Genomic DNA, 17,010 nt, shown 5'->3' on the forward strand with positions numbered 1-17,010 from the left:
CTAGCGTGAACAGACCTGGCCGCGCATGACGAACAGGCACAAAGACACTGGCACCGGTATCAACAACCTCCATTATGGTTTCACTCGAAAAGACGATGTCATACCGAATTTTCGACTTATATCTTTCTAGACTAATCCATGATTCATACGAGAGACCGATGAACAGGATGTGTTATCAATCTACTATGAACCCATCATGATGGTTCATCTTCAAGTTTTACCATTCGAGCCCATGCTTCAACAGAGAAGCCATGAAAATGCTACCGAAGAGGACGAGCTGGGGCCTCTTATTGGAAGAAAGACTAGATCTCTACTGGTGAGGGTTCCTTAGGGCATCAGAAAAGGTGGCCGCTCGAGGAAGAAGAGACGAAATTAGTAGGTCACTTTATGTTGTTTAGACTATCATTTTAGGCCATTTATTTCTATGCCATAAAGTTTAGGGACCATCTTTTCTGCTACCCACTAGTGGTTATATCTTGCGATGTTCCAGACAGGCGATAGACTTAGATAATTTGATGAGGATGAGGATGAGGGCGAACTGGCCTCTTCTTCTGTGCCCACAGCACCTCGAAAGAACAGCATCGTGCTGGACTGCATCCACGTGCAGCCCCCCCCCCCCCCCCCCCCCCCCCCCTGACATGCAACCGAGAAATGCAGATGACCAGCAGGCTGTTCAACTGGACGGCGATGCGATGGATCTGGACAAGTATCTGAATCTAGATCTATTTGATGATGGGGAGATGGCTGGCAAAAAGCCGTCGCCCAAAACACCTCTCCAGCCTACCAAAGTCATTGATTTGGATGTTGAAATGGCTGGTCTGAATGATGGATTTGCTAACATCATGCAGCTGCACGGACAACAGTCAGACGAGAATATCCTCAACGATCGCCTGGCTTCTCAGAGGAGATACGCCAATGACAACGACTCACTGGATCAGCTGCGCGCCAGAGCCATGAAGCCTAGTGTCTATTCGGATGTCTCCGAGGAAAGGTAAGTATGCCCTCAAGCTCGCATGTACATGGCAGCCATATGATAGGCAGGCATTGTCATGTACGACAACACTAGTCAAAGTTCGCTTGTTCCAAGGCGAGACTCTACGACGGGCAGTGATCAAGGGGCCCCCTTGATTTTCCACCTGAATTTTCGGTAAATGTAGTTGATTATTCAGGACAAGTAAATAATAGATCAATAAAATATCAAGTGTTTGACCGAACCCAATCTTGAAAAAATGCAGTGAGAGGCTTGGTGGAGGCTTATTGTCCACCTCGAGTGATATGTGATTGTAAATTGCCGCGACGTATCTTAGGAAGTAACAACAATAGTCCAAGTCCACATTTATGCTACTGATATGTAAGCGCCAAATAGGTACTTGAAGCTGAACATAGGTTGGAAATAATGTAGACTTGATACTTCTCCTAGGACTAATTTACTCGGAATTGAGTGTTGTCCATCCTGCGGTGACCAGACTCTCATGGCCCTTTCGATCACCAGCGCCCGTCCAGTAGAACAAACCACCCAAGCCCAAAGCTTTGGCATAACCTGCCTTGATGGAAACGGTGCCGGGAACATCAAATGACACAAACCCTTTATCGCCCTTGTTGTCGACAAAGGATGCCGCTGCAATACCCTGATCGACCTTGGCATCTGCTACCCACTCATCAGGCAAATCACAATAATCAATCTCACCTGAACTCTTGAAAGGATGACCTGGTCCTCGCGCCTCGCCAAAGTATCTGGCATATACTGGGATCCCAAGGACGATCTTGTGACGAGGAAAGCCGTTCGCAATCAGGAAATCGACGCCGCGTTGGCAAGACTTACGGAGTGTCGGGTATACCTCGTTGAGATTCCGACTTGGAGGCAAAAGCTGCGCATGATGTCCGCATACGTCGGTCCATCCTCCCGTGAAATCGTATCCCATGAGATTAAGAAAGTCGAGCAAGTGAGCCACAACTGGCAAGTTGAGATGCTTAAGACAGTATTCGCCCGTGGGTAGAGCGCTTGTAAGCAGGAACTGGGAGTGTGTCATGACGTTTCGAATATCTTGGAGGAAAAGAACATAGTTCCTTCCTGCCTCGGGGGTCTGGGGGTGCTCCCAATCAACTATCAAAAGTCAGCTATGTTGCAATGTGATAGCGATGCCTACTAACTATCAACACCGTCGAATTGATGGGTCACGCAGAATTCGCTGATCCGACGCGCAAAAGTTTGTCTGGCTGTTTTGTTTGCAGCAAGAGCAGGGAACTCTTTGCTGCTAGAGCCGCCGCCGATGGAAACAAGTGTCTTGATATGCGGGTGTTGGCTTTTCAGCTTTGAGATTGCTGCAAGGCAGCCTTTCTCGCCATCAACCATTTTCTCATTGTCAGCCCAATTGTCAATGGCCTGGAGCTATAAGTTAGCGGATGATATTTGCGGTTGCAAATTTGGCGCTTCTCACTCGCAGTGTGCCATTCTCATTGACGCTGTAATAACAATGTTAGCTTAGGACCTTTGTTGGAGCGAGGAAACTTGCCCAACAAAGGCGTAGAAAATATGCGTGATGGACGAAACGTCGAGACATGATGGTGGACGCTCTTTGTAACAGCGCCAGGATGGGTAGTAAACAGCGTTGATGGATTGAGCTGGCATTTTGAACACGATTGATAGTCAATGATGGGAACTTGTGAAACAGGAGCCTGAGCAACGGATATAGATATATAGTAATTATCGTGTTCCAGGTATCGATGCAGGGCTTAGGTTGTACAAAGACTCAGCCCAACGACTCCCCGCTGTAATGAATGGCAGTTTTCAAGGTAGTTGGTTGGGTCGGATGATGATATGATGCAGAGCCAAGGTGAGGGAGAATAAGTAGATAATCACTTTATACCAGGATGCTGCATATAAATTGATGTCAGTCATTGGTGAGTTGTCTCGAACCCGGAAATCGGCATTAGGGAAGGAATGACTACAGCATGAATCTAATTGCCACTGACATAAGTATAATCTGCACGGATATCAGTAAGTCTTTTCATGCTCGTCCGTATCCGGCAGCAGGCTTCAGCTGATTAATTCTCGCAGTCATTACTTCATTATTCAGGGTGCCGATCTCATGACAAGTCACATTCTTGGAGAACTTTACGATATGAAATGACATTTGTATCATTGAGTAGTGACGTGTTTGATTATCAGAATTACTGCATCGTAATATCGTTGCTTCCATCTTCAGAACCATCGGTTGTCATTATACTACCCATCAAATGTTTTTCATTGGCACCATCTTTCAACCTCAACACCCTCAAGCTCATCAAGAAGGTCAAAATCTAGACCTGGCTGTCGCGGGGTAACAACAATAACATCGAATGTCTCCAAAGCATCTCTTCGCCAGTCCTTGTTGGGCAACCGATGTACCTGTGGGAATGCCTCTTGCTTGACAAGAGAATCCGCCCAACAGACATCGACCTCATGCGAGACAACCAAGCTTCTGACCAATTCAGCGCCTGGAGGGTTGTATATCTGCGACTGACCAGCCTTGAAGCCAACGCCTACCACCAGCACCCGAGGTGTTCGACTTACGACTTTCTGACGCAGAGTCTTCAGCACCCTCTGAGCTAGCCGGGAAGGCCGAGACTGCATCGCCAGCGTAGCACTATCCAATAGTGGGAAGTGGCTATTGGAAAGGAGATAGAACGGATTGACTGGGATACAGTGAGGCATCATTGTCATTTGTGATGGCCGTGTCCGTGGGCCTGAAATGGAGAAGACGACGGCTCAGTATCTCAAAGAAGATATCTTCGTTGAAAAAATCCACTCTGAGAAGATCCGCGGTGCATACAGAGCTTGGGATGGTCAAGCCATGGATGTTGACATCTCATGGGGTTACTACAGGGGTGTGCCGTTCTACTGTATCATCAAGGAACAGAACCAGGGCAAACGCGATAGTCTCATCGTTGTCCGTTCGTTTCTCTACAAGTTCAACATTCGAGACACCAAACCGACAACCATTTTCTCATCTCGGTTTCTGCTCTCAATGACCGACTGGCTCTCCCAAGAAGTCAGAGTCGACCAAGTCGATCATCTAATCGGCATGGACCCAGATACCGTGTTTCAGAACAACTTTATCTCCGAGCTTCTGAAAGAGTCAAAGTATCCCAACACAGTTGGAGTCTGCGGCTATGTCGCGGTTGACTTCAGTGGAGGCAATTGGAACTTGTGGTCTATCTATCAGAATGCCGAGTACACAATTGCCCAGGGACTGAGACGGCTACATCAATCCATTGCAACTAAGAAAGTATCCTGTCTGCCTGGGTGTTGCCAGTTGCTCAAGATATGCGACATGACATGCGGTGACAAGGTCCTCATCGAGCAATTTGGATACTATCCCAGACATTTGGATGGCATGATCAAACGCATTCGAACCACTGCGTCTGAAGATCGAAACCACATATGCCAACTTCTCACCACCTTTCCCGAAGCGCAGAGTCGTCAGGCTTTACGCGCGAGGGCTTACACTGATGTCCCTCATTCTTGGAGTGTCTTTCTTTCTCAACGTCGCCGCTGGACACTCGGAGCTACAAGCAACGACTTGCTACTGTTCACGGCCCGACATTGCCAATGGTGGGAGCGTATACTAGCATTTTCAAACGTCCTCACCTGGTCTCTTAACGTTTTTGTTATCGCCTCTATCGGTTGTATGATCGTAGCTTTTATGCATCAGCCATGGTGGATTATTATGGCCTTTGCAGGCATCATGATTGTCCCTCTTATTTACTACATCATCATAGAAATTTGGCTTCCAGAGTCAATGCTGGAGAGATTCCAGTACCTCCTCGGTTTGTTCATCTTTGTTGTTCTGGGGCCATTTTTGAACATTGCCGTCATGGTGTTTGCGGTGTTCAATATGGATAGTTTTGGTTGGGGCAAGACTAGGAAGGTCATCGTTGAGACTCCCGAGGAACAACTAAAGGAGAAGCAGAACATTCGAGATACGGGCAGTGATTCTAATTCGCTACCGGGAACTTTTAGCAGTGACCAGAGAGAGGAGGTGACTACAAGTGCAACGGTCAGGAAGCCAGCGGTAGTATACGTGCCTCCAACTACGCAGCACTTGTAGTTAGAATACGAATAGCACGTGATAAAAGCACACCAGAGGAAATAATAACTCTAAGCAACTTAATACTATTCTAAACTAAGTAATTCTTGTAAGAAGCATACATGCTCGTACCTTGCCTAGTGTCGACCTCATGTTCTCCTGCAGTAGTTCGTCAACCCAGCGGAACACCCCATTCCCATCTTCACGTCACCTTGCCGATCTACATCACTTGCCCTTCAACTTTTAGTGCCTCTTTAAATGATTGCCGTTACGTTCAAGTTCAAATTTCACGCCCTAAGCTTAGGCCTAAAAGGCTGGCGTTTATATTTCAGGTAGTCCAAAGTCTGTGTCTGTGGCGCTAGACGTCGGGAGTGGCACTTGGAGACCGGATCGAAACATACTGGTCATGTCTCAGATCGGGAAGATATAATTACGAACCAGGAACGGCCGTGTGTGTTGCAAAACCCATTAGTGAGAACTTATCTAGTTCTGGTAACCTCCTCACACCTACATCATTGTTAATGATGGTGCCTTGGATACCAAGTCTGGATAACCCGGTGAAGCTACAACGTCCTAGTGACTGAAACCACTCAGTCTAAGTGCTCAATTAGGATCCCCGACGTTGTCGATCAGTGTTGTGAGTTCCAAATCTGGATGGCTGGCCACCTCTACCATCACAATCACGTCGAGTAACCCCACGCGATGCTCCGTTGGGATCTCTTCCCTGAGCCCGGTCCTTGGAAAGCAGGATCTAATGGACTAGGTCATATTTTCAACGTTGAATCGCTATTGACTCATGTTTGTTTGGCGAGAAGGCGGTCCGAGGTCGGGCTGGACACTCCCCTCGTCATGAGCTGCTCATTGTGATAGTGCGATTCATGTGAACATTTCTGATGGTGTCAAGGTTCTGGTTGTCAGCTCATGCTTTCGGACCTGTCTCTGCCAAGCACGTCACGTCACGTACATATATCTAGTATTTCCAGCCTACTCATCCACTGATCATCACTGCCCACCATTCACTACTCAAAGGCGTAATCATATCAAACACCTCATTGGATCATCTTCAACCCAGCTTCACAATGAAGTCTTTGACATTCCTAGTCCTAGCTGCCCTGCCAAGTATGGTATATGCAGATGGATTCGTAGCCAGGCGCAGAGGCGCAGAGTTCAACATACACGTTCGTCATGAAGACGATGCTTCATACCAGCCAGAAGGGCTCTCTAAGAAAGCTTCTTGCGACAAAGATGCTGGTTCTTGTCCTAAGGGACAATGCTGCTCTGAATCTGGTCAGTGTGGCACTACATCTGCTTACTGCACTTCACCGCAATGCCAGATGGCCTATAGCAATGGCAACTGTGATGGCAGGTATGTGTATTGTCACGATAGATGATAAGACTCTACTAACAAGCTACCAGCAAGAAGCCAAAGGGTGAAACTACAGCAAATATACCCAGATCAACTTCTGGCAAAGCTCCATATGGTAAGTATAGGAGATCAACTGTTCAACCCACAGTTCTAACTAGGTCTCAGACAAGTACATCACCACCTGCACTACCCCTGGGATTGTGGCACTCACTTTTGATGATGGCCCTTACAAGTATACCAATCAAGTCCTGGATGTTCTCAAGAAGCACAACATCAAAGCAACATTTTTCATCACTGGTAACAATCTAGGAAAAGGTCAGATCGATGACCCTTCCAAGCCCTGGCCCAAGATCCTCCGTCGCATGCATTCTGAAGGCCACCAGCTCGCCTCTCACAGTTGGTCACATGAGGATCTTTCAGCTGCGTCCGCTGAGCTCCGTAAACAGCAGATCATCTATAACGAGATGGCCTTCCGTAACGTCCTTGGCTTCTTCCCTAAGTACCTACGTCCTCCTTATGGAACCTGCTCACGAGTTTCTGGTTGTCTAGACTACGTGACCAAGCTCGGTTACCATGTCGTGAACTGGAACATTGACACAAAGGATTACTTGAACGACTCGCCGAGCAAGATTCAGACCAGCAAGAATACTTTCTCGGACGGTGTCTCTGCTCAATCTCAGTCGAATAGTTACATCGAGTTGAGTCATGATACACATGAACAGACAGCTTATAACCTGACTGAATTCATGATCAAGACTCTCAAGGCTAGAGGATATCGTGCTGTTCCTGTTGGAGAGTGTCTTGGTGATTCCCGCGAGAATTGGTATGTTGTTGCCACAGGCACAAAGTCTGGTAGGTCAATCCAAGGAAGAGGCAGTTACGGTAAGTTATCGTGAAAGTTGTTAATCTGATAGCTAATTCCACTCTGAAAAGATCCTCCTCCTACGTCTCCAGCTACTACCAAAGATGGTACTTGTGGTACCAAGAATGGCCTCAAGTGCACAGGATCCAAATGAGGAAACTGTTGCTCATACTACAATTTCTGGTACGTCCTGTAAATGACAAACGCATCTGCTCAATAGAAGTCACTAATCTAGGATACCATTCTAGTGGCTCGACATCAGGCTACTGTGATGGCGGATGTCAATCCAAACACGGAGAGTGTAACGAGATAAAGCTAAGCAGCAAGCTTATTGTCTCGGATAACGGACTCTGTGGCGAGAAGTATCACCAGACCTGCAAGGGATCTCGATATGGTAACTGCTGCTCTAAATACGGCAACTGGTACGTTCTGCCTGGTGACTTTTGTTTTGTCTTGGCTTTAACATTGTTTCTAGTGGTAAGACGGACGAGTACTGCGGAAACGGGTGCCAGAGTGGCTTCGGAACTTGTCCATACTCCTGAACATCCGGCATTCGTCGCTTCGGTAAACTCGGTTTGGAGATTGTCATATAAGACTATTGGTTACGTCTCTCGTATTAATGGTTGGTTCGTTTAGCTACGTTGTAGTGAATTCAGATTACTGTTGCTCAGACTCTCTTCCGTATCAACAAACTGTAGTTGCCTACCTATGTTAAGATGCGGCCTCAGAGAGTTTCGTCACAAGACTAATACATTTGTTCTTTCATTTACATTGCCAACGCACGAACCGGGCCCTGTTGGCCCTTGCTATCATCTGTAGAACCTGCCTGGGTGGGTAGCCGAGGAGTTGCAGAAGAGAGCTCGATTTTCAGTTCAGCCGTGTCAAACACGGCCGAGTGCTTGAGCCGTAAGCAGTCAACAGATCGTATTCAAGAACGTCAAGGCGCGAGGCTAACCAAAGATGGTAGCCCGCATCGACGACAAACAGTCCCGCCTCGTTCTCGCCAGCCTGGTTAACATAACTACACTGAATGACACACGGCATATTTTAATCTGCACCTTCGTCGTCAATGCCAGTGTCTCTTGATTCGCTGAGATCTTTGGTGGCGTTAACAAACAGACAGGAATACCGTTACTTTCGTAGAACCCTAGGCTCAGTCCGAGTCTCAGCCCTGGTAACTCGAGATAATGGCGGATCTAGCCAGCCACGCGGCAGAACTGCATGTAGCCGCCGCATCGTGCGTGTCTACGGGAATATTGCCCAGTCTGTTAATTTTGTACTATACAAAACGGGTTTCTACATCTTCATTGTTGGCAAGTACTATAGGCTCGGAAACGTAGCCGCGGAAATGAAACTCTAGAACGGAATATATTTGGCCTCGTGCAGGTACATTCAATTCAAATCTGAATTCACTAGCGAGGCTGTCGTCATTTTTGGCAACAAACTAGATTTAAACTTAAAGAAGCCTTAACCATGTGGTGGACGGGCGTTGGCTGAGACTAAGTATGGACCAACAGGCATGACCTTGACAGGCACATACATCTTGGCAACGCCCGCGAAGATTCTTTTAGCTCTCCAGGCTGCAGTTTGTTCGTCAAACTGATTGGCAGCGGTGTGTGTACCGATTCTCATCTGATCTCCATATCGGTATTCTATGACAGAAATTAAGCTAAGCGCTTCACATCGTGTTATTCGTGTTGGTGATTGGACTTGAGAGAGTATTGACAAATTGAAACACGACATATCAAAGAACTCAATGATCAATCAACCAACAACTGACATGGAATGAGGCCACTATTGGCAATGATATGGGATAATCTAACTCGGTCAAGGCATTCGCCGAGTCTACGAGAATTGTGTTGGTGGAAGTGTTTGGTGTTGAATGCTCATGTGCAAGTATAACGTCTCAATCAACACTCCCAAGAGTAGTCTCTGTGACTCATTTCTTGACTGGGGAGTTCGTGTCACTGTATATGAGTTCTAGAGAGATGAATAGTCTACGTCTGTATGAGAACCCTGATAGTTGGGTATTTGTCCTAGTTGTAATAGAACTCCCGTCTTAGTCATGTATAGCAACCTAATGCGTACTGCACTAATGACTTGGCATCTTTGCGTTTCTAGAGTATCACAAGAATGCTTCAGCGTGGACTACAATTCGATCAGAACAAAGGAAGATCGTAATGTTCCTGGATCTTGATTCCTTCCGCCGTGCACACGATGTTTCTCGTACCCTTCCATGTTTTCTGTGTTACACAGCGTGTGCCTGCAGCAAGCACTACATCAACACCATACGCCTCCATCATTCTGGGCCAACAGTCTCACCAAGCTTTTTCTTTGACAAAGCCATCATTGTCCTTGTCAGCTCGGGTCCGAGCTGAATACCATGAAAAGCAATATCAGTAGTCATCCAACAGCCGCAACAACCACACCCTCTGGCAGGCCGTTTTATTGTTAGTCAGATAGCAAACGCGCTTGGCCATGATTGACCAGGAATATCTGTTTGCTTCAGACACGCATGGGCATTCATGTACTCATTGTACAGTACAGTGTGCGAGGCGTCAACGGTTAGCTTCGTCCACCAACGCCCCTCGAGGCATGCCACATGGAAACCTGCGTTGAAGGGAGGTCCAAGCTTCGATGGCCCTGGTCAGCTGTTGATTGCATGTTACAACAAGTCCAAATTGGGACCGACAACCTGTTGCTTTGATCAACTTGTTCATCACCAAGGCATCACCAACAATTATCAAGCAAGACGTGGGCATCGCTGCTTCTTTGCATTAACAAAAAAAGCTAATCTGTCAAATCCCAGTAGAAAACCGTAGGCCAGCCTGTAGATAAATATGCACGGTGAAGGGTGCAATGACAACACCGTAGACCACGTGCATTTAGCGGTTTGCTCGCTGTTTCTCTCAAATCTGCACACACCCTCGGATGATGGATATATCCTTGGTCTCTGAAAAGACTCTCCGAGAACTAACCCAGCTCTATTCTCTTGACAAGAGCCCTGGAACCAACCGTTGCCCGTGATCAAAAGCCATACCCCCAGTCTGTTGGATAAAGACAGAATTGATGAAAAGAAGATAACAAGCAAATAAAAGAGATAACCCCTTGCGCGCAACTTCATGAAAGGGTAGTAGTAATCTCACAGAGCCTCCAACTTTGTAGGCCCTTTTCCCTAAACGCCATGAAAAAAAAATCCCGTAGTTTGTCATTAATAATAACCATCGAGAACCACCAGAGACTGCATGACTCGTCTGTCAAGTCATCCCGCCGTGCGCCGCTTTTGTTGGCAATTTGATGTTTTTGCTCCGAAAAAAAAGGAACAGCGGCTTTCATCCTCGTTGGCGCCGTCAGAAACGATCGCCATGTTGGTGGGAATTGCCACCATTGAAGTCGATGTTCCCATTAAAGGTAATGTTCCCATTGAAGTCAATATTCCCGTTGAAACCAATGTTAGCACTCCTGCCGTCCGAGGCCGTGATTGTGTGGTGGCCAGCAGTCACGGGTCTCTGGCCACCGTCCTACATGACTGTCGAGGCCAGAAGGCGCTGTTCCACATCGTCCATACCCATACCGTCCATGCGAGGGCCTTCCATTCCTTGGAGCCTTTGCTCAATCGCCTGGAACCGCGGTTCGTAACCACCAGCTCTCGCTTCCAGGTTCTCCATCCGCTTTTCGATGTTGTCGAGGCGCTGTTCGATGCGCATTAGACCCTGATTCATGTCGTGGCTTAGACGATCGATCTTGTTTGTGAATGATCGGATAGATGTAGCGAGCGGCGCGTTCTCTTGGCCAGGCGTACCAGCAGGAACTCGCGGTTCATGGTTGTGACGTCCCTCTTGAATAGCAAAGCGCCATTGGTTCCCGAGCTGGACTTCGCAAACAGCTTTGGCGCGAAAGGGACAATCAATCTTGCGCGTAGAGGGATTGCGCTTCTTTGCAGTGCTGTTATACTTAACACCACCGCGATCGCAAACAAGGTCGTAGCGGGTGGGCTTTCCGTCACGGTAGTTTGAAGCGCGCAGCTTGACAATACCATAGCCCTGGTCCTTAGCTACGCGCTGTACGGACGCCATCAAATCATCGAAGGTCCTGAATATCCCTTCTGGCGGGGGTAATAGCGCTGGAGGTGGTGTATTCGGCATGACCAGTGATTGAGCCAGGGTGGCGGTTGTAATGGGTAGTTTGGGGAATGTGGGGGAGGGCAAATCGTTTGCCAAAGGAGAAAAAAAGTGGTTTAGGTGCGGTATAGGAAGTCTTGGTGCGAGGCGCAAGATGCTATCGCGTACAGGCGAGATGTGGTGTTGGTTGTGGTCGCGGTGGGAGTATGTATTGGGATGTACGTAGTATGCAAGAGGCTGGGCTGTGAGGACTTTTCCAATCCGCACTGTCGAACAAGTATGGAAACTAACAAGGTTTAGTGTTGATCCGGTCCGGGCAAAGCGGCCCAGTGCCTTTGAAGCCAAGCCTGCACAAGGGCGGGGCACGGGATGCAAGCTGGAGGGAGGTACGTACCTGAAGCTTTCTTTCCGCGCGTCAAGAGGCCAGTTGCAGGTGAGGTAACAAGCAGGGTACAGAACAGCCCGAGGTAGCTGTAGGTAGCTGATAGAAGGTACAGTGCCTGACTGGAAAGGTTTTAAGGGTGTGGAGGGGTTATTGACGCGGCCGGCAGTAGATACTGAAAAGCAAAGACAAGAGCTCGTGGAGCTTTGAGTGATGCCCGGGTTTGGTAAAGTAATTGGAAGGATGTGAATTCTGGAACGTGAATGAAAAGAGAAAGTGAAGAATTGATGGAATTTTGAGGCGTTGTGGATGTCTTGCTGGTTCCAAGTTCTGATATAAATCAAGTTCGGTTCCGAAGGGGTGTGAAGCTTCACGGGCTAGCAGGACATAATACATCCATGCCAAGCACGTGATAGACTGAATGAAGCGTTTGGGTTGGTAGAAATGTAGAAAGGTTGGTCATTGCCCAGCAGACGTAGTGGTAGGCAACGGGTGGACGCAACAGACCGAATCGGTTGATAGAAATTGATTGAGTGCTTATCTTACTTCACGATGAATCCCCGGACTACACTAACCTACTAACCCACTGGCTATGACAGCAGTGATGGGCTGCGCTGTGCTCTATAACAAACGTCACCCATAACTACTAATCGACACGGTGCGGGCTCTCCCCAAACAAACAAGCTCGCTCCAGTTCCACTCCCCAGTGTTCCCGTTCCTGTTCCTGGTTCCTGGGCCCTTGCTTGATTGAGGCTCTGGCTCAGACTCGTTCTTTGAAAACGATATCTAAGTCCCGAACTATCTATTCGATACTCAACTTTGTTACCCTCGTCTTACTTTTCTGCCTGAACTCAATAGAGATTTCAAACAGAGTTGCTCAAAACCACTGAATGCGGTAGAAGTAGTACCAACGGTCAAAGCTTTCTCCCATCCCCCTTAAAACCAGCCCCCACGTTACGCAAGGCAAAAGCGACAAGACACTCAACTTCTATATGTGTGTACGCCATATACATATACGTATTTTCAATTTCTAGAACAATTCCCTGCATCGACAGAGCAGACTCAACAAGCACTGACCATTCAGACCGTTGTGCCTATCTCGGAATAAAAATAGAGCCCTGTCCATTTTGCCTGTCCGATCCTTTCCCAATCCTTCAAAAAAGGCTCTCATTCACTCATCAGACTTCGGGCAGCCACGGTTCTCGTGTTGCCCTTCAACCCCCTCAAGTCATATATACCCTACGTTCGAACGGGCATACTACCCTATTCGCAACAATGAACCAGCAGCCTGCCGCTCAGAACCAGGCGCATGCTCAAGCGTCAAATGGCGCCGGGCAAGATACCTGGGATGAGCAGCGGCTCGAGGAAGCCATGAAACGGCTCAAGCTTTTGCATATCAAGGTAACGTTGTTCTCTGACACGAAATATGTCAAGCTACAAACTTGCTGATCAGGCTCTCATCTCAGGTCCGACGTCTGAATGACACCATCCCCAAGATGATCAAGCCGCTCGTGCAGAAGCAACCTTCACGTAGGTCGCCCAATTTGTCCTTGTCTAGAAACACTATGAACTAACCATGTTCTATCGATAGCCGATGCCATGTTTGCTGCTTTCATGAACTCAGTCACTGAAGCGCAGGCCAACATCAAAGAAGTCACCGATTTGATGCGTGATGAGAAAAGTCGTGAGGTGTTTGCCCAGGCCAAAAAGAGAAAGGCTGAAGAGCCTGAAGGTATCGAAAGCTGGGAGTACTACGACCATCCAGATTGGTTCAGGATGGACCAGGAGTGACGGGATCATTGACATGGCGTTTGAGAATTCTACTTGGGCATGGTGCTGTAGGCGTTCTTTTATGGTTGGTGCATTTTTCTCACGTGTTCATACATTTTTGGGAGAGGACACCTATGCAGACAATACAAGAACTTGAATAAATCAACATCACTCAATTATTTGTTGATGTTCTAATTCAGCTCCATATTGTAGTTTGATCTTAAAAGACAGCTCCAGCCCTTCCCACTATTTTAGAATCGGCCAATCCAGAGGTTTTCCACAATGTAAAGTCAGGTCGTTAGCCTCGACCTGGGGTGTGGCTGAGACTGAACCCTGCAGGTCGATCAACAACCCATCGTCAGAGCGAAAGAGTAGAACTTGAAGCGAAAGCACGGTAGTTCTGGTTGCAACGATATCGCCTGTATAATTAGATCAGAAATTGTGATAATTATTCAGTTGTGTAATTTCTACAGTGAATGGTGAGTTAGTGCCTCACCAGCAAGTTGGGGCAGAAACACATCAAGAGGGGCTCCATAGAACAGCCACACCCGCTCTTTCTCTTCCGATAAAGGTCACGTGGTCTGGGGCTGTGAGGGAAAGAGCACCCACGAAAAATTTCCCAAATTATCCCAGATCCAACGAGCCAACTCTTCGCCCAGCCGTCACCACCAAATTTTCCACGTCGACAACCTCAACCGCCGCAAAGATGGTCAACATGCGCGTTCAGTACCGCCGACGCAACGGGCAAGTACTCGCCTTTGCTCGTTCGAAATCGAATCGTCGAGCTGTATATTCTAGCCCACGGCCGTAACTAACAATTTGTTGCAGCTACAACACCAGCTCCAACCGAACCCGAGTCATCAAGACTCCCGGTGGTGATATCCGTCTGCTTCACATCAAGAAGCGAGGCACTGTCCCCAAGTGTGGTGACTGCGGCTCCAAGCTCTCTGGTGTAAGTGCCTCTCGAAAACCGATGGGATTTCTATGCGATGTGATGTGGGACAACAAGACGAACACAAGACAAGGGTATTGGGTGGTTTGGGGCGAACGATCAAGATACACCACCATGGACGAAAGGCTATACATGTCATGAACTTGCATGGCACCCGACGACTTGCCATACCAGCCCGATTCGTGTCGTCTTGCTCCATCACCGCAGAAAAGTCCCGACTTGCCTTCGGAAACTAGGAACTAACTCAACTCTCCAATAGATCCCCGCTCTCCGACCCCGCGAGTACTCCCAGATCTCCAAGCCCAAGAAGACCGTCCAGCGCGCCTACGGTGGTTCTCGATGCGGTAACTGTGTCCGTGACCGCATTGTCCGAGCTTTCCTCATCGAGGAGCAGAAGATCGTCAAGAAGGTGTTGAAGGAGCAGGAGCAGAGCCAGAAGAAGAAATAAATGCAATCCTAATCGGATTTGGCTTTCTGCGTGGGAATGGCAAGGACCTCTTGGGGATTCGGTTCATTGCTTTGGTGTTCATTAGGCAAAAAGGGACTGAATGCATGATACATCGGGCCGCGGCCAGAATGGATGGCCCTCTGCTGTCTTAGGACTGCTACTATCCTCTTGGTGACTTGAATGACAAAAGAACATCAAGCTGGCGTGGACTGCTGCCATTCGCACGAGTGATGATTCTGTGGACTGGTCAATGTGTGCCTGTTTCCAACACACATTGGCGTGATGTGAAATAAAAGTTACCGGCGTCAGACGGTCAAAATATACAAGCCTGAAATTTTCTGATATTCGCATCCAATTGTTGATCATAATCATTTTGAAATGATATGCATATTTGCTGTGTTGGAAGCGTACGTTCATAGACCAGGTAGGTTGGTACAATTTCAACATCATGACGTGCGGGACCTCGAAAAAATACCCGTTCCCCACGTAAGTTACATGTCTATGACTTATCTCAACTCTAACATCTAAACTACGCCGTGTCTCACATCAATCCTCCTTCTAACACTCTTCGTGCCTTCGGTATTATTACAGTAACTACGGAATTATGGCAAGCCGAAGCCTCGTCCCATCATGTAGCGCGCATCGTGCCATACGCCAGGTCCTTACCAGCCCTCGTTCCTCGATCACAGCTTTCAGAACCACGGCCGCGCCAGCCTTATCTCCTCTACAGGCCTTCGCTAGAAATCGACGACTCTTTCACGCAGTCCCAAGCCGAAGAAAGGACCAACAGCCACCAGCGCAACCTCCGCCAACCGACTTTAGCGAGCTTGACGTGCTTGGAAACACCCCGACACCCTCAACCTCGGTCGACGTGTGCATGTACGATGGATTCGGGCTCAACAGTGGTCTTACAATTTCAGGCGGCAATGGTGTCCTATTAATTGACGGAGAGGTGTTCCACTGGCGTCCGTGGGAGGCCAAGGGTTCCATGAACCTCATCAACAAAAAGGGCCAATTCGAGCTCCCACCTAGTGCATTTGCGCTCTTTGACCTACTATGGCCTCGACCTGGTATGTGGAATACTACCTTTCTACTGACCGTGCCAAGCGGACAGTGGTGTCTACATAAACCCCTCAGCTAATACAGTTGCAGATCTTCTAATCATTGGGGTTGGACCATCAAATGTGCCATTGGCTCCTGAAACGAGGCGAGCTATATCCGAGCTCGGCATGCGAATCGAACTTTTAGATACAAGGAATGCGGCTGCCCAGTTCAACCTGCTGGCTACAGAGCGAGGTGTAGCGAACGTTGCGGCTGCTTTGATACCCATTGGATGGAAGGACGGTGTTGGAGCGAAATGAGAGCATAGCGTTGTTATATCACAGTGGTGATCTTGTATACGTTTCATTGTAAGAATATGAATTCAGCAAGCTATTTGGCTTCATCAGATGGTGACGTTGATTGAGGACTGACTAGACACATGGGTAATTCTTGACTGTGTCAAAATTCGATGTCTGGCAAAATAATTGCATTACATGAGGAAGAGTAACAGAATGAATTCTATGATAATCCTTTTAACACAATCACTGAGAATTCAAACCGTGGTGGGTGTCCTGCAGGGTAGCTGCCTGCATAAAGATTGGGAGCGCAGTGTTATGGAAAATCAAACAGGACGAAGACGACATCGAGTGACTTAAAGTGCTAGGTTTATCCTTTGGGCTAACATATTCAAGTTTTTTTCTTTTTGCTACATTGAGCGCTAGGTAGCACACTCGGATGTGCCTCTTTGAGGCAGCAATGAAGTTAAAGAATTGATAAGCATCATCGGCACTGATCGCAGTCACCATGATCTCAACGTTACTTTATAATTCATCTACTTCCATGGAAACCAACGCTCTCTTTGATAACCAAATCTACTATATAAAAAGGTGCTCGAGACTGTTATATCTCTGTTTTATACTCAGACCCACAAATTCGCTCGAGTATTTCCTTCCAATAGTGATCTCGTTGCTTCCCCCAATGTAGAAGGAGCACATCCAA

The 17,010-nt window shown here is 47.7% G+C and overlaps 9 protein-coding genes across 9 annotated transcripts; 6 read left to right on the forward strand and 3 right to left on the reverse strand.

The window, feature by feature from the left end:
* Positions 1–638: 638 nt before the first annotated feature.
* On the forward strand, positions 639–995 carry EDB82DRAFT_525219 (uncharacterized protein; the record flags this gene model as incomplete). The annotated part of the gene is made up of 1 exon (XM_025735818.2): positions 639–995. One exon carries the CDS (start codon positions 639–641, stop codon positions 993–995), a length of 357 nt encoding a protein of 118 aa, XP_025586487.2.
* A 432-nt stretch (positions 996–1,427) lies between these two features.
* On the reverse strand, positions 1,428–2,629 carry EDB82DRAFT_429163 (glycoside hydrolase superfamily; the record flags this gene model as incomplete). The annotated part of the gene is made up of 3 exons (XM_065607677.1): positions 1,428–2,104; positions 2,152–2,389; positions 2,510–2,629. The coding sequence occupies 3 exons, from the start codon at positions 2,627–2,629 to the stop codon at positions 1,428–1,430; spliced, it is 1,035 nt and encodes a 344-aa protein (XP_065464972.1).
* A 1,060-nt stretch (positions 2,630–3,689) lies between these two features.
* On the forward strand, positions 3,690–5,090 carry EDB82DRAFT_426710 (chitin synthase-domain-containing protein; the record flags this gene model as incomplete). The annotated part of the gene is made up of 1 exon (XM_025735823.2): positions 3,690–5,090. A coding segment is annotated over one exon (1,401 nt), but the record flags the coding sequence as incomplete, so codon positions are not given.
* A 1,058-nt stretch (positions 5,091–6,148) lies between these two features.
* Positions 6,149–7,839, forward strand: EDB82DRAFT_545917 (uncharacterized protein; the record flags this gene model as incomplete). Its single annotated transcript, XM_065609445.1, has 7 exons — positions 6,149–6,435; positions 6,486–6,550; positions 6,601–7,287; positions 7,369–7,413; positions 7,453–7,480; positions 7,546–7,719; positions 7,773–7,839. The coding sequence occupies 7 exons, from the start codon at positions 6,149–6,151 to the stop codon at positions 7,837–7,839; spliced, it is 1,353 nt and encodes a 450-aa protein (XP_065464973.1).
* A 2,066-nt stretch (positions 7,840–9,905) lies between these two features.
* On the reverse strand, positions 9,906–10,620 carry EDB82DRAFT_185108 (uncharacterized protein). The gene has a single exon (XM_065607160.1). The coding sequence runs from the start codon at positions 10,419–10,421 to the stop codon at positions 10,041–10,043; it is 381 nt and encodes a 126-aa protein (XP_065464974.1). The 5' UTR covers positions 10,422–10,620; the 3' UTR covers positions 9,906–10,040.
* Positions 10,620–11,743, reverse strand: EDB82DRAFT_185095 (uncharacterized protein). Its single transcript, XM_025735825.2, has one exon. The coding sequence runs from the start codon at positions 11,440–11,442 to the stop codon at positions 10,819–10,821; it is 624 nt and encodes a 207-aa protein (XP_025586492.1). The 5' UTR covers positions 11,443–11,743; the 3' UTR covers positions 10,620–10,818.
* Positions 11,744–13,075: 1,332 nt separating this feature from the next.
* Positions 13,076–13,591, forward strand: EDB82DRAFT_545919 (uncharacterized protein; the record flags this gene model as incomplete). The annotated part of the gene is made up of 3 exons (XM_025735826.2): positions 13,076–13,201; positions 13,267–13,330; positions 13,392–13,591. The coding sequence occupies 3 exons, from the start codon at positions 13,076–13,078 to the stop codon at positions 13,589–13,591; spliced, it is 390 nt and encodes a 129-aa protein (XP_025586493.2).
* Positions 13,592–14,276: 685 nt separating this feature from the next.
* On the forward strand, positions 14,277–14,970 carry EDB82DRAFT_545920 (ribosomal protein L34Ae; the record flags this gene model as incomplete). Its single annotated transcript, XM_065609446.1, has 3 exons — positions 14,277–14,314; positions 14,399–14,522; positions 14,782–14,970. 3 exons carry the CDS (start codon positions 14,277–14,279, stop codon positions 14,968–14,970), a joined length of 351 nt encoding a protein of 116 aa, XP_065464975.1.
* Positions 14,971–15,401: 431 nt separating this feature from the next.
* Positions 15,402–16,442, forward strand: EDB82DRAFT_185150 (NADH dehydrogenase 1 alpha subcomplex assembly factor 3). The gene is made up of 2 exons (XM_065607161.1): positions 15,402–16,040; positions 16,117–16,442. The coding sequence occupies exons 1-2, from the start codon at positions 15,575–15,577 to the stop codon at positions 16,329–16,331; spliced, it is 681 nt and encodes a 226-aa protein (XP_065464976.1). The 5' UTR covers positions 15,402–15,574; the 3' UTR covers positions 16,332–16,442.
* Positions 16,443–17,010: the final 568 nt, after the last annotated feature.

Source organism: Fusarium venenatum (assembly GCF_020744135.1).
Source record: "Fusarium venenatum strain MPI-CAGE-CH-0201 chromosome Unknown EDB82scaffold_2, whole genome shotgun sequence".
NCBI lineage: Eukaryota > Fungi > Ascomycota > Sordariomycetes > Hypocreales > Nectriaceae > Fusarium > Fusarium venenatum.